The sequence below is a fragment of the Stylophora pistillata genome, chromosome 2, assembly GCF_964205215.1.
Source record: "Stylophora pistillata chromosome 2, jaStyPist1.2, whole genome shotgun sequence".
NCBI lineage: Eukaryota > Metazoa > Cnidaria > Anthozoa > Scleractinia > Pocilloporidae > Stylophora > Stylophora pistillata.
The window spans coordinates 5348907-5375068 of NC_142520.1; the positions used below are offsets into that span (position 1 = coordinate 5348907).

The 26162-nt window shown below is 39.4% G+C and overlaps 4 protein-coding genes and 1 pseudogene across 6 annotated transcripts; 3 read left to right on the forward strand and 2 right to left on the reverse strand.

Moving 5' to 3' along the window:
* Positions 1–3539: 3539 nt before the first annotated feature.
* LOC148736805 (uncharacterized) lies at positions 3540–7982 on the forward strand. Its single transcript, XM_088751013.1, has 6 exons — positions 3540–5033; positions 5741–5905; positions 6085–6195; positions 6714–6810; positions 7125–7343; positions 7803–7982. The coding sequence occupies exons 2-5, from the start codon at positions 5810–5812 to the stop codon at positions 7286–7288; spliced, it is 468 nt and encodes a 155-aa protein (XP_088607139.1). The 5' UTR covers positions 3540–5033; positions 5741–5809; the 3' UTR covers positions 7289–7343; positions 7803–7982.
* A 186-nt stretch (positions 7983–8168) lies between these two features.
* On the forward strand, positions 8169–14703 carry LOC111329282 (uncharacterized). Of its 2 annotated transcripts, XM_088750978.1 has the most exons (9): positions 8169–9173; positions 10759–10996; positions 11249–11357; positions 11560–11663; positions 11909–12036; positions 12323–12399; positions 12624–12901; positions 13139–13287; positions 13537–14703. In XM_088750978.1, exons 1-9 carry the CDS (start codon positions 8304–8306, stop codon positions 13549–13551), a joined length of 1968 nt encoding a protein of 655 aa, XP_088607104.1. In that variant the 5' UTR covers positions 8169–8303; the 3' UTR covers positions 13552–14703. The 2 variants fall into 2 exon arrangements, with proteins under 2 accessions (XP_088607104.1, XP_088607103.1); XM_088750977.1 differs by lacking the exon at positions 13537–14703 and having other exon boundaries at positions 13139–13514.
* A 220-nt stretch (positions 14704–14923) lies between these two features.
* Positions 14924–24278, forward strand: LOC148736806 (uncharacterized; annotated as a pseudogene). The gene is made up of 7 exons (XR_015996766.1): positions 14924–14932; positions 15094–15175; positions 16041–16195; positions 20030–20122; positions 20232–20452; positions 20685–20771; positions 21171–24278. The product of XR_015996766.1 is annotated as an uncharacterized LOC148736806 (transcript).
* Positions 15766–17344, reverse strand: LOC148736807 (uncharacterized). The gene is made up of 2 exons (XM_088747692.1): positions 17095–17344; positions 15766–16866 (listed from the first exon to the last, which is right to left on the reverse strand). Exons 1-2 carry the CDS (start codon positions 17342–17344, stop codon positions 16364–16366), a joined length of 753 nt encoding a protein of 250 aa, XP_088603818.1. The 3' UTR covers positions 15766–16363.
* LOC148736808 (uncharacterized) lies at positions 17608–18806 on the reverse strand. Its single transcript, XM_088750998.1, has one exon. The coding sequence runs from the start codon at positions 18797–18799 to the stop codon at positions 17777–17779; it is 1023 nt and encodes a 340-aa protein (XP_088607124.1). The 5' UTR covers positions 18800–18806; the 3' UTR covers positions 17608–17776.
* Positions 24279–26162: the final 1884 nt, after the last annotated feature.

Here is a 26162-nt window from a genome sequence, read left to right on the forward strand (position 1 = left end):
AATGGCATAATGAACAAAGGAACAACCCAGGATAGTGTCAGTGGGCCTCATCTTTTCAACTTGTTTATCAACGACTTAGCCGTTAGGGATAGTGACCTTACCAGTGTAGTTAAATATGCTGACGACACTATCTTGCCAGTCAAAGTATGTAAAAATGAAATAGATCTCTCTCAAGAGGTTGTCAATCAGTTTTTCAGTTAGACCCAACATAATGCAATGGCAAGTAATCCCCAAAAATGTAATGAACTAATACTTTGTAAGAAGGTTGCTCGCGATATAGACAATGTGAACTATATAACGCAAGTTTCTTGTATAAAAGTGTTAGGGGTTATTTTACAGAATAATTACAGATTTAATGAGTATATTAAGGGTAAGATACAGGAGGCCAATAAGTGTCTTTGTGTTATAAGGTGTTTTATTACAACTGAAGGTGTTTGTGCAAAGAGGGATATCAACAACCAGATGTAGATTACGTTTTTAGATCAATTGTTTTGCCTAAACTAACGTATGGTTTAGCCATATACGCCTCCTCAATACCTGAATTAACAACGGTCCAGAATTTTCTAGAGCGCTGCTTTAAACGCAAATATACTTCGTACCAAATTAATATAATTATATAGTGTATTGGAAGAGGTTGATAGCTCAATATTCAAGAAGATCTCCAGTAATCCCGGTCATCCTCTGTACACTTCTCTCCCTAAAATGAAAGAAAGCTCAGCGCGCCTCCGAGTTCCTAGTAGTCAGCTCCTTAGGGTTAATACCAAGCGTTTTAAAAAATATTTCTTTTTTAATAGGCTCTTTTTTTAAATATCGAGCAGCTATCTAATGTAATGTCTTATATTATGTAATATTGATAGCCTTGTAAATATGTTTATGTAAATTCTCTTGTTTTGTTATGTATTTTTGCTTAAAAACAATAAAGTACAATTTATTTATCAAGAACCCTCTTAATGCACCCTTTTCGAAAACTATATATATAAAAAAGTTCTATCGCGCTTTTTTTCTCCGTAAAACCGTAAAGCTCAAAACACGCATAAATGGTCGATGTCCCTCTCGTAAAGCAATGAAAAATTATGCAACCTCGGCAGCTTTGTACGCCACAACGCGACGCAATCCCACTTTTAAATTTTGTGAGCTAGCAAATGATCCTATTATCTCATGGAAAAATAAATTTCTTGTTATGTCGCAGACTGTACTCAAATTAGCAAATTAGTTAAGAGGATTTTATGTAAGCAAACAGGCTTTAGTAACAAACATAACTTTATAGCACGAAACTCGCAAGCATTCCTCTGAGCACTACGTTAACAGGCTTCACATAGAATCACAAATTCAGGAAAATTGTCACAGGGTATGTAATCTACTAATATTAATCAGGAATTCCGAAATTTCCGCTGTTACATAATTGAAAGATTCAGAAAAGTAGATGAAGACTGGTAGGCAATAACATCATGACCTCGCCATTTCTTGGGAAAGCTTAAGAAAAAGTGATAGAAGAAAGAATTATGGATTAAAACTGATTTTGTGATAGGCAACATGCAAACACTCCTAAAACTCTGCGAGCACTACAGGGAACAAATCGAGATCCATAGGAAATCGAATATCAACAAGAGTGGCCAGATGCTTGTGAGTACTGCGTTCTGCGATAATATGAGGGAGTAAAAGTATCTAGCATTTCGTGACTGGAATAAATCGTAAATGACGAGTGAGTTAAAAGCCTTTGCTTTAAATCAGTTGGGTAACTCCAAAAATAGCTATGACATGGACCATTTTAATCCTAAAACTCTTTTTTCTATCTTAGAGACAAAAATCTCGCATAACATATAGTGGAAAACGGCCAATGATTAGGAGCTTGCCATTTGTTCGTTAAGAGGATCCCGCTTTATGAAAACATCGCAAATCATTTCCTCTCCTTTCAAACAAGCGAGGTAAAAGATATTGAGGGTGACTCTTAAACTTCAGAAGTGGGGCAGATGAAGGGAGGAGGAGGGTGGGGGGGGGGGGGGGGGGAGGGGGAGGAAGTGTCCCTGTTCGTGTCCAGAGTAAAAACAAAATATAACCGAGCTGGCATAGCTCAGTCAGAGCGACTGCAATCGTGGCTAGCTAACCATGGTGATCTCCAGTAGTCGCAGTAAAGAAAGCGTCAAAAATTACATCTAATACGTTTAAGTCTAAATTGTGACCTGTTGAAATAAAGTACTTCGAGTCTCTTTCGCGGAGGTAAAATAAACGTCAACTTCATTGGCCTCTGAAGAGGTCTGCCATAAATACTTAAGTCATTATATGCATCATCTTAAAGTTTTGTCATTGCACTTTAATTCCTCCAATTCTCTACTTTGGCCCGCAATAAGCGGCACGTCCAGGTTTAAAAGAGTCTGGGCTATTTTGTCAAAAATGCAATGTCATGGCCCATTTAATGGCCTTTAAAAAGTTCTTGTATGATATATTTTGCATCTGTCGGCGGATTCTCGGTAGTTGCAGTCAGTGGCTCTTGCTCCAACAAGAAATGCTCCTACAAAACAATTATCGTGGAGTTATAATCTTAGCAATAACTTTTGCTCTCCGTTTGTGACACTTTTTCATTTGTATTTTTCCTTAAGGTCAAATGTGAAGATTATCTTCGTGTGCATGAGAAAAAAATTAGAGAACACGCAAATTAGCAGATTAGTTAAGAGGATTTTACGTAAGCAAACAGGCTTTAGTAACAGCATAACTTTATAGCACGAAACTCGCAAACATTCCTCGAAGCACTACGTTGATCAGGCTTTACATAGAATACAATGTCAGGAAAATTTTCAGAGGTATGTAATCTACTAATATTAATCAGGAATTCCGAAAACTCCGCTGTTTTTTACATAATTAAAAGATTAAGATAAGTAGATGAAGACTGGTAGGCAATAACATCATGATAATTTGGATATATCAACAGAGTTGAAATGGTAAATTTGCCACCGTAATGATTACAAAAGCTGACGTTTCGAGCGTTAGCCCTTCGTCGGAGCGAAGTTTCTTTGGCAAAGCTTAAGAAAAAGTGATAGAAGAAAGAATTATGGATTAAAACTGATTTTGTGATATGCAACATGCAAACACTCCTAAAACTCTGCGAGCATTACAGGGAACAAATCGAGATCCATAGGAAATCGAATATCAACAAGACTGGCCAGAGAGTTTTGAGTACTGCGTTATGCGATAAGATGAGGGAGTAAAAGTATCTAGGATCTCGTGACTGGAATAAATCGCAAGGGAGTTAATAGCCTTTGCTTTAAGTCAGTTGGGTAAGTCCATGACTTGAACCATCATAATCCTAAAATTCTTTTTTTTTATCTTAGAGACACAAATCTCGCATAATATATAGTGGAAAACGTCCAATTACTAGGAGCTTGCCTTTTGTTCGTTAAGAGGATCCCGCTTTATGAAAATATTGCAAATCATTTCCTCTCCTTTCTAAAAAGTGAGGTAAAAGATATTGAGGGTGACTCTTAAACTTCAGAGGTGTGGTAGATGAAGGTGGGAGGGTGGGTGGGGGTAAGGAGGTAGAAGAGTCCATGTTCGTGTCCACAGGAAAAAAAGTATATCTAACCGAACTGGCATAGCTCAGTCAGGGCGACTGCAATCTTGGCTAGCTCACCATGGTGATCTCCAGTATTCGCAGTAAAGCAAGCGTCAGAAAGTAAATCTTCCGCCCTTGGAGTGAACTGACCTGAGAGACTTTTCTGATATTCTTTCCATGGGTCGAGTGGAAGATAACATCAGTCACAGCCGTAGAGTTATACGGCGCTGTCATCCCGAGCAATCTTCATCTTCCTGTGACATCGGCCGTCGTTCATTCATAAAACGCATGCCTTGAGCAGTTTGTTAATCAACTATTACGTGAAAAAGACTTTTGTGTTTTTGAGTCACAATTGGGCCGGATTTGACTGCACATTTATCTTTCAGATTTCGTATTAAAATTGAAAAACTCCACTCAATTAGCGGCTAGAGCACTCAAGAGGTAGAGGGAAACACTCTACTATTTCTCGTGTTTTCCCCCACACTTTCGTGCTCTTAACAACAGAGCAGGGCGCAGTCAACACTTCTCTACTTGTTAAAAAAGTACCAACACTGCCACTGATGGATCAAAATGAAATGGCAAGGGCTGTCGATAGTTTCCCTCTCACCCCCTCCCCTCCTATTTCCCCCTCCTTAACTACGATCAACGTATTAAATTTGATTCTTTAGTATTCCGTGATTAAACTTGCCCTCACGAAATGGACAAGTCCTTGCAGTCAAAGATGATTGACATAAGGATCTTTATGAGAGTATATACTTTCCAGCGGGAAATACACTTCTCATTCTGAGCAAGATGTTGCGCGAGCGCCAAAATTCAGGCGATTTGCACTTTGCTTTCTTCGTTGTTATCTTAATTGCTCCAGCAAGTAAAGGTATGTTGATATGTTTTTCCTTTATAAAGCCACAGTATAGCTAACATTGAATTACTGACGTTAAATGACTTGTTTATGGCGATAAAAACGTGGGTTAAGTGGAGAGCAAAGAGAAAGAAAAATGGTGGAGGAGCGTAAGGAGAAGGAATAGAACAATCAACTGGATCAAAAAATAGGGCGTACCTCATAATTATCGTACAACTGCAATGAGCAAGGTGTATATTTTCAAAGCTTTTGTATTTGATTTATTTCGTAACAGCTCTCGGTTTCAAGGCCGGAAAGGAGAACATCACCACCGCCATACCAGGTCTGTTTGCTTGTAAGAAGATCTCATTCCAGTATCTTTTCTCTGGTGGACAGCAGGTAAAGGTCTTTGCCTCCGTTGGCCACACAGAGAAGAGCCAAAATCCTAGAAATGGAGCTGCAGTCTGGGTTGAAGATGTTACAAAGAGTGGATTTACAGCCTGTGTTGTGGAGTTTGGAGACAGCTTGAACGGTACTAAAGAAGTGGACTGGATTGCTGTTCAGACAGCACCTTACGGATCCCAAATAGACACCAAATCGCTGAGTCCTTGGACAACTGGTACGGAATGTGAGAGGATCGATTTCAAACAGGTTAGATGTGTGCTAATTAGCACCTCATAGGCGCTGATGATTAAACAGGGTATGCCAGTAAATGATGAAGATTGAATGCAAAAGTCTGTGCTAGGAAAAGGGATCCGACCCTGCCGACGCGTGCTTTCGAAAACAAAGACACTTAACCTTTTATTAAACCCCCAGAATAACACGTTTCACAATCTTTTTAAACACGCTAAAGTTGCACCTAATCCTTCGACATTTATTATCAATGAAATGGGCTTTTCTTCTGTTTGATCTCGGTTTTTTTGATCTTATAGTCTCACAGTACCCTCTTTAGTTCATAATTGATAATTCATAATTTGAAGGTGTAGTCTGATCGTCCGGGTGAGTGTAGTCCTGAGATGGACTGTTGTCGGTGATAGTGACTGACGTTTCGACAACCTGTGTGGAAGTCATCATCAGACTTCCGCACAGGTTGTCGAAACGTCAGTCACTACCACCGACAACAGACCTTCTCGGGACTACACTCACCCGAACGATCAGACTACACCTTCACATGTTACCCCCGGGTTCAGGCCATTTACTGAATTCATAATTTGTTACCATTATTAATAGTATCATTGGTAGGGTTGTTTCCAATAAAGTTTTAAATGTGGTTCATTGTATTTCCTACACTCCTTAATTAAGGGTATCGGCATAGTCTCAAAATGCATTGGATAAAAACTTGTCTACTTATGTTTCAGCGTTTTCTATCCCCTCCAACTATTTTTGTGACTGCCAATCACGGTGTTATCAACAGAACTCAGGATGCCATGGCCTTGTGGGTCGAGGAATTGAAAGTAAACAGCTTTAAGATTTGCTTGAGGGAAGCCAAGATTTTCGATGGTCCACACAAGAACCTAAAAGTAGTAAGTGACCGCGAGTTTTAAAAGGTGCTGTCCACTGGAAATGTATTAAAATGTATTGGAAGAGATGAGAAACACTTAGTTGAGCTTAATTCTGAAAGAAAAATTTATCATCGACAGAAAAACGCTTAAATACTCTATGTTTGTCAGAGTAACTATGGAAGCTTTTATTTGATCGACAGAATTGGATAGCTTTCAACAACATCAGCGTCGACAACTTTACCTTCATCAAGAGTTTGTTATTTTCCAGTACAAACTCGCCATCTCCGCAGCATAATTACGCCTTTTGTCAAGTAAGTAATATAATTTTTATTTCTATCTTTTGTTCCTTCTTTTATCGTTTCACTTTTTTTTAAAGTTTTGTCTCCGTTTGACCTGCAATCGGCTTAAAGTTTAGTACCCTCGATTTCTCTTCTCCCCTTCTGTTCTCCTCTTTTATATTTCTCATATACTTAGCCCCCCCCCCCTCCTCCCACCAGGACAGTGTGGCCTTAGAGCAGTTCTACTGCTGTTCACACTTCACTCTAACTCTTGAGGAACTACTCGTTATTTACTTATTCTTTTTTCTTGAATTTAGACTATAAACTTTACAGAGCCCTTCTACGCTCCACCGGCTGTTTTGGTGACTGCAAAGCGAAGCACTAGAATGAACAATTCTCTTCAATTCGGCTCCCAATGCAATGCTGTCACTACCTGGGTGGAGGTTAGTAATGTGTTCTAATATTGGTTTAGCTCCTCGATTAAAAAAATGGGACTATTAGCTATGTTACTATATTGAAATTATTTCTTCTTATTTTTTTTTTCCATTTAGCACACATCTAAAACTGAAGCTCAGATTTGTGTCAAAACATTTAACAGCGATTACAACAGTAAGGATGCCATTACCGTGGATTACATGGTGACTGGTGGTGAGCAAAGAAATTCATGACTATTTTTTTATCAATTTGAGAAAGGCTAAATTTTCATTGTTCCTGCAAAGTGACATACCTTTACAACTTTGTAGTTCGTCAGTCAAAATGTAACTTCGTAGAGCGTGGTTGTCATTTTTAACTTAGGGCTTTGTCATCCTATTTTTAGATGCAACTTTTGGATGTCTTTTCTAAATTAACCACCTTCTATAAGCATTTGAAAAGTGAGATAGAAGTTGCAAATAAATTATCTACGATGGCAAACTTGTTAACTTGCCGGCATCTTCTTTCACGTTTCCACGTTTTCCTCGCAGACTTGGACCCTTGCATTGACGTCGTTTGCCATTATCACTGTTTGTGCAAAGCATTTGGGCCCTATGATGCTAGATGCGTTTCTTTGGAGAGCTGTCCATCATACCAAGAACCTATCTGCTCATCAAACGGCTCAACATACGATAACGAGTGTCTGTTTCGGTAGGAAATGTGTGTCCTTCGACTTAACTACACTGTACAGCACCCTGGTAGCTGTGAAGGTTAGTTACATTTGAGTAAAATCTTTGCCTTCAACGGTTTCTTTTATCGGTAAATCCGTTTCTAGACACCTGAAGAGATGACGGTGATAGTGTCAATGAAAATGTCAATGTCAGTGGTACTGGCAGCATCGGTGTTCCACGTAGATCTAACTGCTGGTAGCAATGGCGGTCATTTCGACTGGTGTGTGGGTGTCGGAAATGGTGGCTGTCAGAAGTCAGTGCGGCAGAAGCAGTGTTAGAGCCGGGAGAAGTGACATTGTCCTCGTCTTCATACTGCTATCCAATGTAGGGTAATTTTTTAGAAATAACTACTTTATTTTGTGGTTTCAATCATCTTATTGTTGTTGGTTCTTTGGTAATGACGCCTTGGCTGGTATAAATGGTTTAGAGTTCCATTACAAATTTATAGTAGAAGACAGAAAATTATTCGTAGCCAAATGGTTTTGATTTTTTTTCTAGGATTTCCTTTTTAGCGCGGTCGTCGCCACATGCCGCACATCCCATCGCTTGGATATTCTCATTGCGAAGTCATTCGCCTCAGGCCATTTGTGTTCTATCCTGACAAGGCCCTCGAAGTTCAGATCACTGTCAATCATATTGACACTAGTGACAAGTCTTACGTACACGATGCCGCTGTGTCCTGGGTTGAAAATGTCAATTACGATACATCACGAGCCACAAGTAAACGGAAGTTAAAATATTCGAAAAGGCTGGTTGCTATGGAGTGACGTCATAAAGCGGGTAAGTGTCTATTATCGCCTTGACAGCTTGTTTTTGTAATCGCTCACAGTAATCTGAGTAATTGCTTGATTTTGTACAATATCTCTACTCCTGCTGGGCACGATGAAGCCTGTTCTGTTTTAGAGGCTGGATCGGCCTATCGACATTTCGAGATTGGATTTCATATTATATGCGTAGGCAAAAGCGGGAAAGTTTAGTTTCCCGCGGTCGAGTGCAGTTATGGATTCCTTCGAACTTCAAAGTGTTGAATTGTTGCACTCTCCCTCTACAGATGAGGCAAGGCAATGGTTTGTTTTAAACTTCAAGATATGTGGCGTGAGAGTGAGGAAGTTTTTCTCAAGTAGCCCGTTAGTGGCACATTTTCCAAGCGAGTTTTGCATGGTCCAGCTTTCGGATTTGAAAAATGGCGGGAGCTTGGATGGTCGATATGTTCACAACAATGAAGTGGCCATCGCGTCTCTATTTGGAGTTGTTTCTGCCATCCTCCGACAGAAATTCAAAGAAGAAGAAGTGGCGAAACACCGTTGGTTGATCGAGAAAATAAATTCACTAAAAATCGGAACGGAGACTTCTGCGACTCTACCAAGCGATGACTCTCGCGAGGAGCTGAAAGCTGCTCGTGATGCTTCCGCAGCCATCGAAATTGAAAACAATCGACTAAAAGCCGACCTCGATCAAGCGCGGAGTCAGCTAGTATCCCTATTAGAAGAATTAAAAAAAATCAATCACGAAAGACAAACATCACAGTTAAACAAAATTCAGGAGAAGGAGGAGAAAGTCGTCGAGGATGTGTGGACATCGATCAGCGATGTTTGCGACAGGTTTCAGGTGAATCTCACCGATGTAATCGCAGGTCAGGTCCACAGTCCTGAGGTAGGGCGAATGCTCAGCGACATCGCAAAGAAAATTAGAAGTAACAGCAGCAGCCCACTCCAAGCGTTGGAAACAATGCTGGGGGACAGTAGCCCTCAGTTTTTCCAATCCCTCAGAGTACCAGACTGGACCTTGCTGTATTTCAAACTACAATCGAGGATTCCGGACGAAGCATGGCAAACGTTACTTAGCATTTCCAAGCTAGGACGAACCAACGTAAGTCGCAACGTTTATATTTTAGTTAGATTGGAAAAAGTGTATTTGCTGTCTTATGTTTTGTTGTGAATGTTGGTTATGAGGTGTATCGGAACTCATTTCTGCTTGGCTGGAAAATTACCATATACCGTTAAATTTCTTAATAATGTACATGAAAAAATTACTCAGCTCTGATCGGCTAAGATTATTGCAGTGTTCATGTAATTTAGTTCAGAAGAGGCTTAATTTAATTAGTGCATAGAAAGTAACAAACCAAACATCTTGATCGGTCAATAATAAAAAAACTCAGAATTAGCTAACTCACTGAACAATTCCTGCAACTGTTTGGCCGGAATTTGAACTTTTTTGCGCCTCGAAGATGTGAAAATTTCATTTTATCTTGTTTTTGTTTGATCGTGTGCAGTTGTTTTGACCGAACGCACAATGTCACTTGCAGGGTTTGAATAAATTGTTTTTGTATGTTATGCGGGCGCTTTTCTTCTGCATAATTATTTTAAGCTACCTCGTATTTTTTCATGTATATTGTTGTACGTAATCACATGATTTTTCTCGTGTAATTTGGAATAGATAAGCACTTGAGCCCACCAGCTCATGCAATTTTGTTAGTCTGAAAAAATTTACTCATGCTTATTTATTGCAAATTACACTCAAAATCATGTGATTACCCAGACAAATCCAACAAAATGGCTGAGTTTGATTTTGCAGCACATAAGTCTTCTATGATTACATTTTATGGCTACTTTAATAGAAATTTCCTGTTTGTTTCCTTAATAGGGTCTTGACAGTATTATAATTTATTCCATTATTGTTTTTCTACTGACTTTTGATAATAATTGCAGCAGCTGGGGTTTAGAAGACATACTTTTGATATCAGATGATAAAAAAGGATATGGTTGAATCATATTGTTCTGCTGCCTGCCCCCCCGTCCCCAATATAAAGAGAGGGATGTCATACTGTAAAATTCCATGTTCAAGCCCTTGGCTTAAGTAACTTCATAAGGTGTTTTGAATGGGCATATAAACAGGGGAAGGGGGTAATATATGGGGGGGGGGGGGGGGGGCATATAAGAGGAATTGAAAAAATGTTTCAGAACAATGAGGTATAATGTATCCGAGAATTGAATTAAAGCTAATATACCATCACATTTAGAATTACACTTATAATACATTATAATTATTGTGCTTCACAATAAATGGTGCGGTGAATATATTTCAAAAACATCTATGAAACACTTATGCAACTGGAACAACTTGAATGGAACAGACCTCGGTAACAATAACAAAGTTCATATTTATGTTTCAATTTTTGGAACAATTTCATAGTTCTAATTCAAAGTAATGAAACACAAGAGGAATTTGCTCTTGTACATTAGATGGGCTTATAAATGGGGTTCTTAAATCTACAAGAATATCTTTGTTAGCAAATTGGTGGGTTTTTATCTGGGAGGGGCTTAAAACCAAGGGAGCTTTAAGTATGGGATTTTATGGTAATTAGCTCTACCACATAGTAGCATATTGTTACAGTAGCTGGATCAATGACAGCATCTTATTTAATAAGCATGTTTTTCTCTACTTATCTCTGAAGGTTAAAACTGACATCCCAATCCTTTTGAATAAGAATCAAATAAAGGCACTGCGTCAGATGATTTTTGGTGTGATAAAAAAAGCTATGGGCATCAATCCCTTACCAGATGGAGCACCACGTGGCCTCCAGGTGAACCTTTCAGCAGCAGTGGCTTGGGCTGCTAGAGAGGCCCGATTGCATAACCCTGACAAGGACACTCTTGATATCAATCTTAAGCTAGATGGGAGACCATTTTATGGTAGGTTTGACAATTATTTTTCTTAATGCATTAAGGTTTGCATGGGTTAGTTACTTTCTTATGTATATTTGAGGTTCTGTAAGAATTTTATTTCCGGTCTGCAAAGCTGACTGATTAATAGAGTACATCAAGACATCCAACACTAATATATGTCAGTTAGTGATTGTTTCCTTTTAAAGTAGTCACCCGATGACTACATCTCTTTTGATCGAGTACAGATCTGAATATTCATGTGCATCCTTGCCTTTACAGGTAGACACCAAGTAATGTTTGGCATTGTGCCTATTGATGTTGACCACGCTTCAAGTGAAAGTTGTAAAAGTGTGTACCCTATAGCAATTGCAAACTGTAAGGAAAACAGGTTAGAATCATGAATTTTAAGCCAGTTAACATATCTCTTATTAAAACTCTACATGGAACATTTGTATGTAGAAGCCAGCCCCATGTAACTGTTGAAATTAATTTTCGAGCATTAGTCATCTCATGCCTAGAAGACAAGGAAAACTAGTAAGTTGCAACTAGTTTTTAGAAATTTTACAATGTCACATTTTTTTGTTCTGCAGGGAAAATGTGGAGGCCCTCATAAAGGATATAAATCGCCAGAAGGATGCCATGAAGAAAACAGGAATAGTGGTTGATGGAAGATGCTTTAAAGTTAAATTTACAGGTTATTACTTTTGTCTGCCAATCTTGACTCTTTATTTTTTTTATCTTATTATTATTTTTCTTTGAAATGTTTTTATGTTACATGTCTATTTAGTCATGTTGTAGTCTTATTGAATCTATTTTATGCTTGGCAGTGTTATAAAATATAAAGGAAAGTGGTTTTCAACATTAAGTCTACCATTTGAGATCTGTGGTATAGCTATTTAACTTCAATTTGATGTTATCTTCTGGCCTTTTTTGAGACAGTTACTCTTGATTACAAAGCGCTAATAATGCTACTCAAGCGAAAAGGTGGTGATGCCGACAAATATATTGATGAACTTTGCAAGCGAGGATTGGACACAGAGTGCTGTGTATTCTGCAAAGTTATTAGGGTAGGTTATATAGCCTGCAAGTGCTAAATGATGCGCATCATAGCAGAATTCTACAAAAACACAGAACACATTCAGGTAACCGGTATTTGTGATGCAATTTATTTGTAATCAATTAGTGGGAGCTTTCTTTGTGTTGAAATTATAGAAAGGCAGAAATTTGTCTATAAGAATAAACATATCTGTGGTGAACTCAGTGATTATATATCTACAAATAGTAACGAATGTTATCTGACTTAAGCTCAGTTAACTCAATATTAAGTTATAAAATAGTGCACTTTATTTGTAGGGATGTGCTTGTCCTGATGTTCCTCGTGGGGAGGCCTGTGCTGAGTGTTTCTCAAAGAGCAAAGCAAATATTGGGGGGTAGGTACAACTCTGCATTTCTGTATTAACATGCATAAAAAAGTCCAGCTTGCAGTGTACTACTTCACTTTCTATTGAAATACATGTGTTTAATTCTCACTTTGGTTGATAGTTCTCACATGTGTTTAATTCTCAGTTTGGTGGATAGTTACTAGCAGAAATATGGTATGTTTGGATTATAAAGGTGGAAACTAAATTCGCTGTTTTTCTTCTGATTATTTCAGATGGAAAGGGCTAAGAGACGACTTGCTCTTTCTCCTTGAAGAGGAGCTATCTAATGTTAATCTATGCGCTCTACATTGTGAGCTGAGGAACACTGAACAGTTGCTAGTTTCGCTTGGCATGTTTGCCCATGACTGTGGAAGCCTTAAGGACTGCAATGCTGTTTTGTCTGACTATGGACCAGACAGTATGAAAGAGAGGGAGAGAATTGTGGTAAAGACCAAACCAGGGCAGGAAAGTGCTATTGAGAGGCACAACATTCAAGTAGTATCATTTTCAGGTGCACAGTTCTTTATTTGTTATTCTTTGGATAAGGATCTAACAGAAGATCACTAGATTATTGAATTACAGCGAGGGAGTAGCTATTCTTTCAAAGTTTCAGTGGTTTTTTCCAATCATGGCCCTTTTTATTCTATATTTTTTGTCCGACTGGCTGTTATTCCAATCCTCAATCAATAACTTTGGTCACTAAAGGCAATTTCACTATTGGTAATCCACAACTATGTTTACTTCTCAGGGTCAACAGAACGCAGGTTTTTGGAGAACATTGATGAGATTGTGATGCGCTCACTGCCATTACAAAATCTCAAGTTTTTTTTTAAGAGCAAAGAGGTTGCTGAGACATATCTGTTGAACCAAGTTACATTTTGTGAGGAAATGGTTCAGGTACACTCAAGTGCTTGAAAAGACTACCTGTTACAGAAGACTTAAGTATAAATATTGGGTAGCTAGCAGTATAACATTTGAATTATTACAGTGAATTGTGTGCACCAATTGTAGTATAACACAGTCAACATTGTTTAATTTTACAGAAATACATTTTCTTGAAGTTTAATCCTGTAATAATATCCTTCTGTGTAGTGTTGCCTAATCACTTTTTAATTATTCTATATCATATTTTATATCTTAATATAGGGAAATGTTGTTTAACCTTTCTGGTTCACCTGGCTGAAGTCCTGGCATTCAGTGTAATGCCTGAGCTCTTCTGGGATAGATAACATGCTTAGCTTTTCATTGATGGTTAATATAGGGAAGTGTTTTTTATCCTTTCTGGTTCACCCAGGCTGAAGTCCTGGCATTCAGTGTAATTCCTGAGTGCTTCTGGTATAGATAACATACTTAGCTTTTCATTAAATGGTCAATATAGGGAAGTGTTGTATATCCTTTCTGGTTCACCCAGGTTGAAGTCCTGGCATTTAAGTGTAATGCCTGAGCGCTTCTGGGATATATAACATACTTAGCTTTTTATTAAATGGTCAATATAGGGAAGTGTTGTATATCCTTTCTGGTTCACCCAGGTTGAAGTCCTGGCATTAAAGTGTAATGCCTGAGCGCTTCTAGGATATACAACATACTTAGCTTTTCATTAAATGGTCAATATAGGGAAGTGTTGTATATCCTTTCTGGTTCACCCAGGTTGAAGTCCTGGCATTTAAGTGTAATGCCTGAGCGCTTCTGGGATATACAACATACTTAGCTTTTCATTAAATGGTCAATATAGGGAAGTGTTGTATATCCTTTCTGGTTCACCCAGGTTGAAGTCCTGGCATTTAAGTGTAATGCCTGAGCGCTTCTGGGATATATAACATACTTAGCTTTTTATTAAATGGTCAATATAGGGAAGTGTTGTATATCCTTTCTGGTTCACCCAGGTTGAAGTCCTGGCATTTAAGTGTAATGCCTGAGCGCTTCTGGGATATACAACATACTTAGCTTTTCATTAAATGGTCAATATAGGGAAGTGTTGTATATCCTTTCTGGTTCACCCAGGTTGAAGTCCTGGCATTTAAGTGTAATGCCTGAGCGCTTCTGGGATATATAACATACTTAGCTTTTCATTAAATGGTCAATATAGGGAAGTGTTGTATATCCTTTCTGGTTCAACCAGGTTGAAGTCCTGGCATTTAAGTGTAATGCCTGAGCGCTTCTGGGATATATAACATACTTAGCTTTTCATTGATAGTCAATATAGGGCTGTTTTGTCTATCCTTTCTGGTTCACCCAGGCTGAAGTCGTGGCATTTAGTGTAATGCCTGAGCGCTTCTGGGATATATAATATAGTTTACTTAGTTTCTTTGACATTCACAGGTTGATTTAGGAAAGTGTTGTCTATCCTTTCTGGTTCACCCAGGCTGAAGTCCTGGCATTCAGAGTAATGCCTGAGCGCTTCTGGGATATATAACATGAAGAAATTCTTGGAGTTGCATAGGTAAATCATCTTGAGTATGAGTGATGTTTCTCTGTATCTGCAGGGAACACACCAGAAACTGCTGCGTTTTGGTTTTCTTTGATTGTCCAATTAATGACGCATGTAATAATGTCAATAATAATAATAAGGATAATAGTAATACTTAATAACAGAGGTGCTACTTACATTACACAATAACATACTTAGTTATTAGTTGCTAATAATAATTTGTAATAACATTATTAATACAAGAATATTATCCATAATATTCTATTTTTTGTTAGCACTACACTAATCTGAAAAATTCTGGAACATTTTTGAGAGACTGGGGAACCCACTCAAACATAATTGGCATTGGTGATACAGGTAAAGATTTACTGATTGTCCATTAGTGAGCATTGCCTTTTCATATGGTGTGTTTAAACTATACATGATCAATGACTTGTCAAAGTAAATGTTTCGTTATTGTTGGACATTGAGGATGCAATCATGAGTACTTTTACCTTTTTCTGTTTTTAATAATTATTGTCAAGTGGGGGAGTACCTATTTACTATTCTTTACATGTACTGTGTCTCATAAATGTATCTGGTGAGTTTTAAATCTGCTTGTTAAACATTTCAAGGGCTTTATATCACTGAATTTGCAAATTGTGTATTCAGTGAACTCTCTTGAATGGAAACTGCTGGGACCAGCACTAAATATTCATCTTACCAAGGCATCTGTCTTAGAAAGTCAAACCATAAAAAAAAAAATTGACTAAATAGCTGCAGGGGCTTACTCTTGGTGTCTGGTTAAGGGAGGAATCCATCTTATAGAGGTGTCTGTTAAGGAATAATTGATTGTGGATCAGCCAGTATGGCAATTGTTATTTGTATATCAAACACCATAAACTCGAATGTTTCATTCGAGTAACAGACATAATTGAGTGTGCATCCAAAAAATAAGGCTCAGTTGTACCTTTTTCTGAAACTGGTATATTTTATAAAACCATACATTGAGTGTTAGATTCTAACGTTTCATTTATTTTATGCCAAATTTAATACACTTAAAAATTAACTCCCCCTTCAATTTGCAATTTACTTAAGATAAGCCTGTAAGAATATTAGTCTTTATAAAACGAAGGGAGATGTGACCAAACTTAGTAGTATTTTAATGCAAACAATGGGGTTTACTTGAATTCTACTCTATAAATTTTGATTATGCTCTTTTAACGAGAACTGTTATTATTAGTTCTCCTAAAGCAGGAAATAAATGCGAAGCTGGCATCTTGGATTGGAAAGCAACAGGAAGTAGTTTCAAAGCTAACTATCCTTCAGAAAGGCGAAAAGTACCCAGAAGATGTTCAGAATTATGTTGCTGAGTATCAACTAGATGCCTATCGAAATGTAAGTCATTAGATTTACTTGCTAGTAGGGCTAAGTATCAAACTAATTGAGTGCCTTGCACTTACTACAATAAACTGTAACTGTAGAAGGTCTTTTTAATAAGTAGGTCTCTCTTTTAACAGCGACCTGTCCTAGGTTCCTTCTATATGTTCGCTGACATGATGAAAATTAACGTTTAAAAATTGTTTTTGATACAAAAAATCGTACTGTCAATTTTCCGTAGTCTCTACATCTTCGAAACACGTCGGGCCACCAAATTAGTTCTACTTCTCTGGTTGCTCTACCCTCTCCAGCAGATATAACAATTTCAGAACGGCTTGTTGGTGTTTGTTGCTCGCCTTTAACTCGCGTCGTGAAGCGCGAAAACGCCCTTTGTTTGGCTGCCTCGACTGCTTCCTCTGTACTTGTGAAGCGTTGAAAGTTTACTTCCACACCATGCCTGAACGCTGCCGACGTCTTCGGTCTAACAATCTCTTGGTATGCTAGTGCATTCAAAACCGCTTCCAAATCATACATTCTGTAGGAAAACTTGCGGGTACTTTCATGATGTATAGGCTGCTTGTAATGCTTTACATCTCGCACCTGGTGTAGTGGGGGACTGCCGAGGGTAAAAAGTAGATGTTCGAAATGAATCTTTTTCACGTGGACGTCATGTAACTGTTGCCATCCAGCTAAAATAATAAAAAGACGAAAAGAATGGAGGTTACACCAATCAGACACTTTTATTTGACTACTATACAAGAAATTTATGCTGGTGCGATAACCGGCGAAACGCTCGGTAAATGAACGATTTCGCGTAAGCGTTAGCTTGTTTACTTCTTTGTCAGTTCTACTTTAGAACAGTAGTGCCGTATGCAAATTTTACGGGACTTAGAATCTCCATCAATTCAAATTCTCACCTTTAACGCTTGGAGTCAAGGATCCAATCATTTGCTCAGCTACTAGTGCCAGCCACAATTTATAGTCAGGCAGCTCTTCCTTCCCCAATTGTTTAGCATTTGGCTGGTTCACGAGCGCTTGTCCTTGCGAGTCGCTGAATATTCCACTTTGATAGGGATGCGGAGTGTGGCTATATTCGTGATGCTTCCTCGCGGAATATCCCGTCTTAAATCGCTTGTTGCACCTACGGCAACTGATCGTGAACGCCATGAAAGGACAATAAAGTGGCGACCGATTCTTAAGACTGACACGCACGTGCTGTTTTCTCGGTAGCTATGACAACAAACAATTGTCAATTGATCACATATATAGAATTAGTCATCAAGAAAGACGATATCCGTGCTCTAGTCTGTCTGCTCCAAATGAGGATTTAGGCTTTTTGTGTACTTGTGACTTTTAGTATTGATGGCAGATAATTAAACAATATGAATACCAATTTTTAATACTTGGTACAGTTAAATTTAAAACAACAAGCCATTTATCACGAACAATAACTCTTTAATAACACTGCGCCTCATATTATAGTTAATATCTTAACACAGAGAGCTGGTTTTAAGCCACTGCGTCTTTGTAGTATTCACGATTTTTTGTCCTAACTGGAACTGTTTGCTTCACAGCGGAAATGAAATAAGAGTTGAACAATCAATTGTTCGCGCACTCCAACTGCTCGCACAGTTCATTAATTGTTGGTCTCTGCGAAGAATTACAGCGAAGACATGATCGATAAAGATTAAAGAAGATCTTCGGGAAGATTACAAACTTGTATTTGAACTGTCTCACTAGGAATCCTAATGAATAAATGTCCGTTTTCTTGCTCTGTTTGCCGTTCAGTTGTCCTAGCTCAGGTGCAAGGTGCTTAAATCTCTTTGTGTCTGCGGGCTTTTGGTATGATTTAGGGCTGCTTTGGTCCCTAGCTTTCCCAAAGTCCACCAGCACAGCTTCTGCCTCTGCCAAGCTATGTCCATCCAGAACGACGTTGTTTGACTTAATGTCATTGTGAAGGATCTTTACTTTGTCGTGCAAGTGTCGTATTCCGCGACACAGACCGCTTAAAAGGCGAGTCCAGTTGATGCTGGTATTTTCAACGGGGATATCGCCAAGATGCATACGCTCTCCATTGACGTTGTAAAAATTGGTCACGATATCAATTCTGCTTTGCCTTTTGACTATACCCATAAAGCAGACGGTGTTTGGGTGGCTTAGTCTTGCGGTCATTCTCGCCTCGTGTTTACTTGCCAGGCAGTCTTGCTGTTGTTTGACCACAACTGTCCGTGAGCCGTACTTTGCTAAGAAGCAAGCTCCAAAAGACCCTCGACCAATTTCGGTCTCCGTCATTTTTAGGTTGCTCTCCTCTATTACTCGCAAACTTTCCGTCTCTGCTTCCCGCCACTTACCGAAGAAATGAAGTGCGTGTTTGTGATAGCGCTCAGCTGTTTCTCTTAATCGTTTTGTTTCATTTGTATTCTGCTGTGTGTCAGATGGGGACTCAAGAGCTCTTTGAGCAGTTTCCTCCGGCTTTGTTGGAGGCTTCTCGGCTTCTGGTGCGCGAGCGTTGCGACTTCGTCTTCTTTTTGCATTCTCAACTCTCTCTTTCTTCTTTCTTTTCTTTCGGTTATCAGAGCTCCTTCGAGACCGAAGTAACTTAAGTGATTCCATTTCAGACATCCAGCTAATGAATTAGGTTAACAAAACAAAGCTGGTTGCAATATTCAGAATAATGAGTGATAATTCTGCTCGTGTTGTCTCCACACACGTTTGAATCACACAGGAAACAATAAGCGGAATAAATTACGCATGTTTCTTTTGTTATTTTGGGAGTCACTAGTGACAAAAATTGTAATTTGTGATAATAGCCCGTTGAGAAAATACGGCTTTAATTTCAGCGTTGCCGGATGTATCACTTGGCTAACAACGGGACCGGTTTACCCTAGACCCTCAATCAGACAATAAACAACAACTTTTCACTAGTAAATAGGTTACTGGCTGCTGCACAAGATTAGAAGCTCCACACGGATAGAGCCCGGCTTCCGGCGAGCAACAGACCCAATTTATTGATTGTAACGTCAAACATGATACATGAAATAGGCGTGTAACAACTGTATGATAAACTAGCATGCCTGCTACCCGTCAGGAAAAAACTCATTTCTTTCGGAGGAAACTTGATCCCTTCCGCCAGGCATTTAACAACTAACTTGAGGGAAGAAGGTTATCAAAATGACAAGAACATGAGAACAGAATGAAAAGTGTACTAGTAAATAAAATTAAACAAGAACCCGAAGGCTGCAGCGATGCCAGTGTAAAATGATTTCCTTCAGGAAAGTCGCGCCAGCACGTGCTAGCAGCTCTGATGTCGCCATAGCAACAGTCAAAACCTCAGTGAACCGTGAAAGCATGAATTTTCTGCTATTCTTCGAACCGCAGCAAATGGTTACAGTTCACACTGTTATTTACTGCTGTAAGAGTGAATGCGGAAGAGCGGGCAAAAGGAAGTGCGAGTGTGGGGATAGGAGGCACTCGTTCCCGCTCTGCTTTTGCACACATGTCGATAAAAGTGAAGAACAGTTCCCAATATATACTGTTGGCTGACAGTTTTCGTCATGTTTCAGGCCAAAGTTTTGGCCAACTGTCGGTAACGTGTCCGTAACCTGTCGGTGGTGGTAAACTGAAACGATCTATATTTCTTCTAAAGCTACATAGAAAGGAGAAAAGTCATTTTGAAAAGACCCTTTTTTGCGTCGGGCAGCGAAACGTGTATCTTGTAAAATTAACTGGCTATTATGCGGTGAAGTTACTTTTCTTTTCCCTTCTGAAGAAAAGCGTTCAGACTACTACTGTATGTCTATATTAACACTAAACTGCTAATTAAGTTATTTCTTACCCTTCTTTGCATCTAAGGTTTTCTGCAAGTGGCGTGAGATTGCCAAGATCATGCGGCAAAGAGTTTTTGAAGAAGACATGGAAGAGGAAATCGATATTTTTGACTTGGAGGTTTGTTATTTGGTTTTGCGCCCTTCAGTATTATATCAGTAACAAACCGACATGTGAGTAAAACGTGCTCATTTTTCTTTCCTTTATTTCTTTCAATTTCTTTTTACAGTGTAAAGAATGGGGGTTCTACTTAAGGGAGCTGTTTGGTTTGGGCCTTGGCACTGGTGACTATGGTCATTTAACTGTGGAACATGCCTCCATGCTTCTCCGGAATTTCAGATCGTTACGGCATTACAGCAACCAAGGTTTTGAGGCTGCTCATAAGCTACAAAAACAGATATTCAGCAGGGCAACAAACCATGACGGAAGTGGCGAAGCGACTTCATGTACGTAATTAGGAAAATTTTAATAGCTCATAGTGCCACCGATAGAAAAGCAAGCGTTTCTGTTTACTCAATGACCAGTATGTTGAAGCACAATAAACTAATTTAAATTGCCCCATCACTCCGGTTATATTTAAAATTCTAGTTTGTGGCGGACGATCGTACGAATAAGCGGATGCCCGACACAATGCATTCCTGTTACTAAAGAGGGGTTTTGTTGTGTCTTCTCTTTCTTTCAGTGGATCAGATTTTAACCCATCAGTATGCTGAAAAGCTCCTTTTCTTGAGACTGTGTTTTAGAAATGCCGTAGAATGTACAAAGGAAGGTAAGACGCATAATAAACACGAAATTTTCCTATGCCAAATTAGTTTTTGGATGATAGGCCCCTATTGCTGTATTATCGACTATGAATCGCAACACTGAACAACAGGAGAAAGATAGACAGTCCGCTTTTAAACAATGATATTTTGGTTCAGCACGTTGTAAGCGAACACTTCCTTAACTTCCAAGAACTCATCGGTTTAATTTTTGTTTAAGATTCTAAGACTCTTACACAACAGTTTGTATTACAAGCCCCACCCGAAAATTCCATGGCTAATCGAGTCGGATGGGAGAAAAGGACATGATGAAAACGAAACTATGATTCCATTGAAGTTTATATTAGAACTATTACTCTTAGTCTGCAATTTTTATTTTAAAACTCCCTGTTGCTTTTGTTCTTTAGGAAAGAATTTTTACTTCCGCGGATGCGGCTGGCCAAACCGCATTAGTACTAAGGAATGGAGTACAACCCACAAGCGCTGGATCTTAATTATGGACGAGCTGTTTTCTTCGTTCATGTGTAAAGATTTCCTGTCATATGACTACAATGAAAAAAAGCGCTGCTTCGTGTCAAAATGTGATCACCCAAGGTTTGACTACGACGAAACTAATTGGGAAAATATTATCAAGGTGAAAACAACCGAACATAAATGGCTCGAAAACGAGACGCCACGTGCACGTAAGGCTAAGAGGGTGCGAGTGCCCAAGAAAACTCGGAGGCAGCTTTTTAAGGTTCGCAAAGGTAAAAAGAACCGTTCCAAGTCATGTACAAATTCCTCGCAGACGCAGAAATCACCCAGGACTTCCAGCCTCAGTAAAAGAATAGGCAAATCGCTGTTTTCAACCGTTACTCCCAAACATAAGTTGCCGTCATCGACATCACTCACTATAAAGGCACACACTCCCAAACTTAAGCTTCGACGCTGTCTGTTCGAGGTATCTAGCAGGAAACGCAAGCAAGCATCACCCTTGCAAACCTCGCCTATCAAGCGTAAACCGTCAGCGAAAACACCAACGTTGTGCTCAAATAAGGAACTTTCTTCAGCGGACTCAGCCAGAACAATTCTGTCATCAGAATCGCCATCTGCTAATCCAAACGGTGTGATAAAACAAGATTACCAGATACCCTCGTTTAATTTGACCGGCGGGAGCCAAAACACCAAGCGTAAACGCAACATCAAGAAGTGTGACGGCAGCAAGTTTCGTAGAATGGTCAAAGTTCTGTCTGAAAACTCAGACGAACACTCCCCCAACGAGAGCGGCTTTCATTCAGTTTCGCAAAACCATTCACCAAACTTAATATGTCGAGGAACTTTTCACCAAGGCTGGCATGATTCATTTCATTATCCAGGGCAGCAGTGTTCTGTGATTGCATTAGTGGCCATCTTCTACAGTAATTTGATTGCCGTGGACACTTGGAAAGCGACCAATGTTGACGAGGTTTTGCTTTTAGGAAACAAGATCCACTTCAATCAGTTGTGCTATTTAAAGAAGAATCCAAAGGATGATCAGAAATTGACCCTGGACGAAGTTCCAAATAGAGTCATGATGCTAAATTATACTTTTAGCAATGACAGCAAAGAAATCGTGGCCGGGACTATAAAGAAGGAAAGTGACTTAGAAAAGGGTTTTCCTACTTTAGAAGATGCCTTTAGAAAGTGCCAAAGTGAGAAAGGGACCGGCATAGTACTGCGAGTCTTGGACTACTGTATTGGTTGCGTCAACGGATCTTCATCGTGGTACCTAGTAGATTCACATGCAAGAAACTCAGAGGGCCTCATTGATGAAAGTGGAACTGCCGTGGTTCTTCAAATTACGTCTTCAAGTGAGCTTGCCGATCATGTAAGGCACTTTGTAGAAAAGCAAACAACATTGCGGCCACGCGATAGAGATTTATCATTTGAGGCGCTCATCGTAAAAGCCAGAAAAACTCAAAGCAAAGAGAGCGATGTTTCTATTGTCCCAACTGTGAAGCTGTTTTCGTGGACAGCATCTCACGGAAAGTGCGAGATTTTCAGTACTTCCTTGTCTCGCCTTGAGGAAGGGAAGAAGTTAGACGACAACACTGTGGACTTTTTTATTTTGCATTCCATCGACTCATTGGTGGAGGAAGATAAAAGAGACAATTTACATGTATTTAATTCGTGTTTTTACGCGAAAATAGAGAGGAACTTTAACCCGATGACCATAAGGCATTGGACAAAGAAAACAAACATCTTCGAAAAAGACTTTCTGGTCTTTCCAGTGTGCCACAATGACCACTGGATTTTGGTGATAATCAGGATGGCTTTTCCGAGAGTGTCAATGACAATTCTGGACTCCGCAAATGCGGAAAGAATTCCACGTTTGAACGTCGAAAGGACAGTGAAACGATATGTGAAAGACGAGTGGTGTGCTAAGCGTTCTTCACAGCAGGAGTTGCTATTTGAGGGTTCCAGGTACCCAGTTGTTCCCCAGCAAACAAATGATACTGACTGTGGTGCGTACTTGCTGAAAAACCTCGCTGATTTTCTCAAAAGCTATCCTGTCAAGGAGTTGGCGTGGCGTACCTGGAGACCAGCTTACGCACAGGAAGACGTGGCTGCGTTCAGAAGGCAAATTAAGTTCTTGATTCAAAAGTTTAGTTTTGAATCCAGATGTTGATGGGCCAGTTTCGAAATCTTAAATTCTGTTTTTAGCTCCTAGGCTGAGCGGAGTAAACAAATTTATCATCTTGAGGTTTAGCGATGAAAAGCTCACTTGTTGGTTTTATTGTCCTCAGTCTTCGAGCCTAGTAAGAATCTTATTATATCAAATCTATACGATCCACTCATCAATGCGTGGTGCAACGATATCTGGTTAAATACTCCATGAGAAAGCTAAGAAATATTGCCGTAGTTTCAAAGTTAGATGTAATGTGCGAGCGGACTATCCGAATACGGCTTATATCGTTTGGAATTAACCTTTCTTTCTATGGGCATATTCAATACAGATTTGCGTGTATACGGTTATCGTGAATGCTCGAACTAGCGCCCGGGACGCTTATAGCGGCGGTCTTTTTCTAGTTCCAGTGTTTTCTCTAAGAAGAACATTATTTTTAAGTTCAAGTAAACACAGGCAGTAATAGTAAACAACAAAAACTGGAACGTCTCTTAAAGAAGAAACAGAAACTTCTGTATCGTCGCTCTGAATGTTCTGTACCCTATAAGGTCCTTTAAGTTCCGCTCAGGTATTAAAATCCCCTTCTGTATTCATATTCTGTGATTTTTTTTTTTCCTTTTGAAGGGAGAGAAGGGAGGGCGCTTATTTTATTTTCGCCTAAAGGAGAGCTAAAAGAAGATAAGTGCTGTTGGGACTTTTGAGTTGTTCACTTATCTATCGCAGAGCGACAGGAAAAAATGGTCGTTTGAGACTGGATAGAAATTTGAAAAACAGCTTCATTTACTGCTAGAAGTCACCCTTCAAACCGCTACGGGAAGAGAACGTCAAAACACAAAATGCTGCAAAAAATAAATAAAACAAGGCAAAACAACAGCTGAGACTTTTCTTTACGTAGCTAGATAGTGAAATTTCCGATACGTCGTTTTTGTAGGACGTGAGCGTAAGACCAAGACTGATTTCTCGACAAACTGGGCAATATGAGATAATATGAAGGGTGAAACAACGCGCGCAGCCTCAAGTAATCGATATACCGTATTTCCTCGGATAGGCGCCCATTCCCATCGGCCATCCAAACTTGTAGCTCTGAATCAGGCGCGACATAGGAATCCTTTCTTTTCTACCTTTCATAACATTTAAACTTTGACTACCTTGGATGAATAAGTCAGGAGAGATTATAGCTCGGAGAGTTATTACGCCGGTGCATTATATATCTTGCTTTTTTTATTTGACTGGCTTCGCAAGCGGTGCAAGATGCAGCGAATTCTATGAGCTGATTGGCTGTTAGCCCTTCCTTACATTTTAGTTTTCGGCAGTGGCCAGAATCGCAGCCATTTTGTCCTGCAGTGAAGCTCTCACTCGGCTATCAACGCTTGGCTCGTGTTTTAGTCCTCGTACTGGGTCAATAACGCATAACTAGATCTATTACCGAGCTACATGATAATTTCCGAAACGACCCTGGCGCACAACGTTAGACTTTACAGTTGGTTTTTGGCAAAAGTTAACGTTCCACCCCTCTCAAGGAATATTTAAGAAAATAGAAATTCAAGGACTTTTTAAAAATGTATTAAATTCCTCTGAAATTAACGGACGTGCAAGACAGTACAAACCCTGTCAAGTTCTTGGGCAGTTTAACCTTGTTTGTGGTCTCCACCTGTTTAAACTCATTTCCCCTTCCTCGTCTTTTGCTCTTTTTAACTACACATTGCACGCCTAATAATTCTCCACTTCGCGAACTTTGTCAGCTTGTTCAACATCTGCTAGGTTGATTTGAAAACAATAATTACTACCCTCGGTCCCTGTTTATTCACGATTTTAGTTATTATTGCCGCGGAGATAACGCAAAAAGATTTTCAACACCAGTGCCTGAGTCACATCGTTTCTCTAATGTCTCAAATCTCTCGCAGCTATCTCGAGGATTCCGGAACCGAAATAGATCATCTGAAAGCCAGTGACAAAGGATCCTATAAGTAATGTTGAATATGGTTAAAAAGAAAAACTGGAACAGTGTGTAAACTGCTAATGCAACATAAAATATCAGCGAGAAAGAGCCGCCATGTACATTGTGGACTCTGCGTTTAACAGCAAAAGAAAATATACGTTGTATTATTCCGCCGAGTTCATTCCCAATAACTGGTATCATGATGCTCAAAAATTACAACACCGAGCGTCAGCCGTAAAAGATTTTAAACACAACAGTGGAGCAGTAACGGAAATAAATCGTCGGTTCAGGACTATTGTCTCAGATCCGAAAACTTAATCGGGTAAAATTTATTAGAAAACAAACACTCAGGCTGCCAGTTAAATGTCGTAGTAAATAAGCGTCGCCGCCTGTTAGTATTAATGAAGTCAACTATATACGCAAGCATTGACTAAGTTTCTTCGACGTGACTATCATTGACCGCAACACGCTCCGGGCGAGTGCTTTGTCTCATCACTATTTTTAAGCACCGACCATGTACACTTTTTTCGGATACTATTCCTTTAATTACTTTTTCACGCCATAGGATGATGACATGACAGCGTAAAAGTTGACGCCTCTATCAGGTTAGAAGCGAAATACGATCACAGATTTTACTCAAGCAAGCTATAGGTATCCAGCAGAGAATGCGGACTAAAAATACGGATTCTCTGCTGGATACCCAGGTTTTTTTTGGTTGCTAAGAGCGCGAGGCTCGTTATGGATTCACCGCATGTGTGATGGCGGCCGGTTACAACGAAAGACACTCAAATGCTAATGTGACAGTTGATTGGATAG

Excerpts from the sequence above, each read along its gene's own strand:
- LOC148736805 (XM_088751013.1), top strand. The coding sequence starts at position 5,810 with ATGGCCTTGTGGGTCGAGGAATTGAAAGTAAACAGCTTTAAGATTTGC. Across the intron at positions 5,906-6,084 it reads CACACAAGAACCTAAAAGTA|AATTGGATAGCTTTCAACAA; the intron begins GTAAGTGACCGC and ends TTTGATCGACAG. Across the intron at positions 6,811-7,124 it reads GGATTACATGGTGACTGGTG|ACTTGGACCCTTGCATTGAC; the intron begins GTGAGCAAAGAA and ends TTTTCCTCGCAG.
- LOC111329282 (XM_088750977.1), top strand. The coding sequence starts at position 8,304 with ATGGATTCCTTCGAACTTCAAAGTGTTGAATTGTTGCACTCTCCCTCT. Across the intron at positions 11,358-11,559 it reads GCAAACTGTAAGGAAAACAG|GGAAAATGTGGAGGCCCTCA; the intron begins GTTAGAATCATG and ends TTTGTTCTGCAG. Across the intron at positions 12,902-13,138 it reads TCAAGTAGTATCATTTTCAG|GGTCAACAGAACGCAGGTTT; the intron begins GTGCACAGTTCT and ends TTTACTTCTCAG.
- LOC148736807 (XM_088747692.1), bottom strand. The coding sequence starts at position 17,344 with ATGGCGTTCACGATCAGTTGCCGTAGGTGCAACAAGCGATTTAAGACG. Across the intron at positions 16,867-17,094 it reads CTTGACTCCAAGCGTTAAAG|CTGGATGGCAACAGTTACAT; the intron begins GTGAGAATTTGA and ends TTATTATTTTAG.
- LOC148736808 (XM_088750998.1), bottom strand. The coding sequence starts at position 18,799 with ATGTCTGAAATGGAATCACTTAAGTTACTTCGGTCTCGAAGGAGCTCT.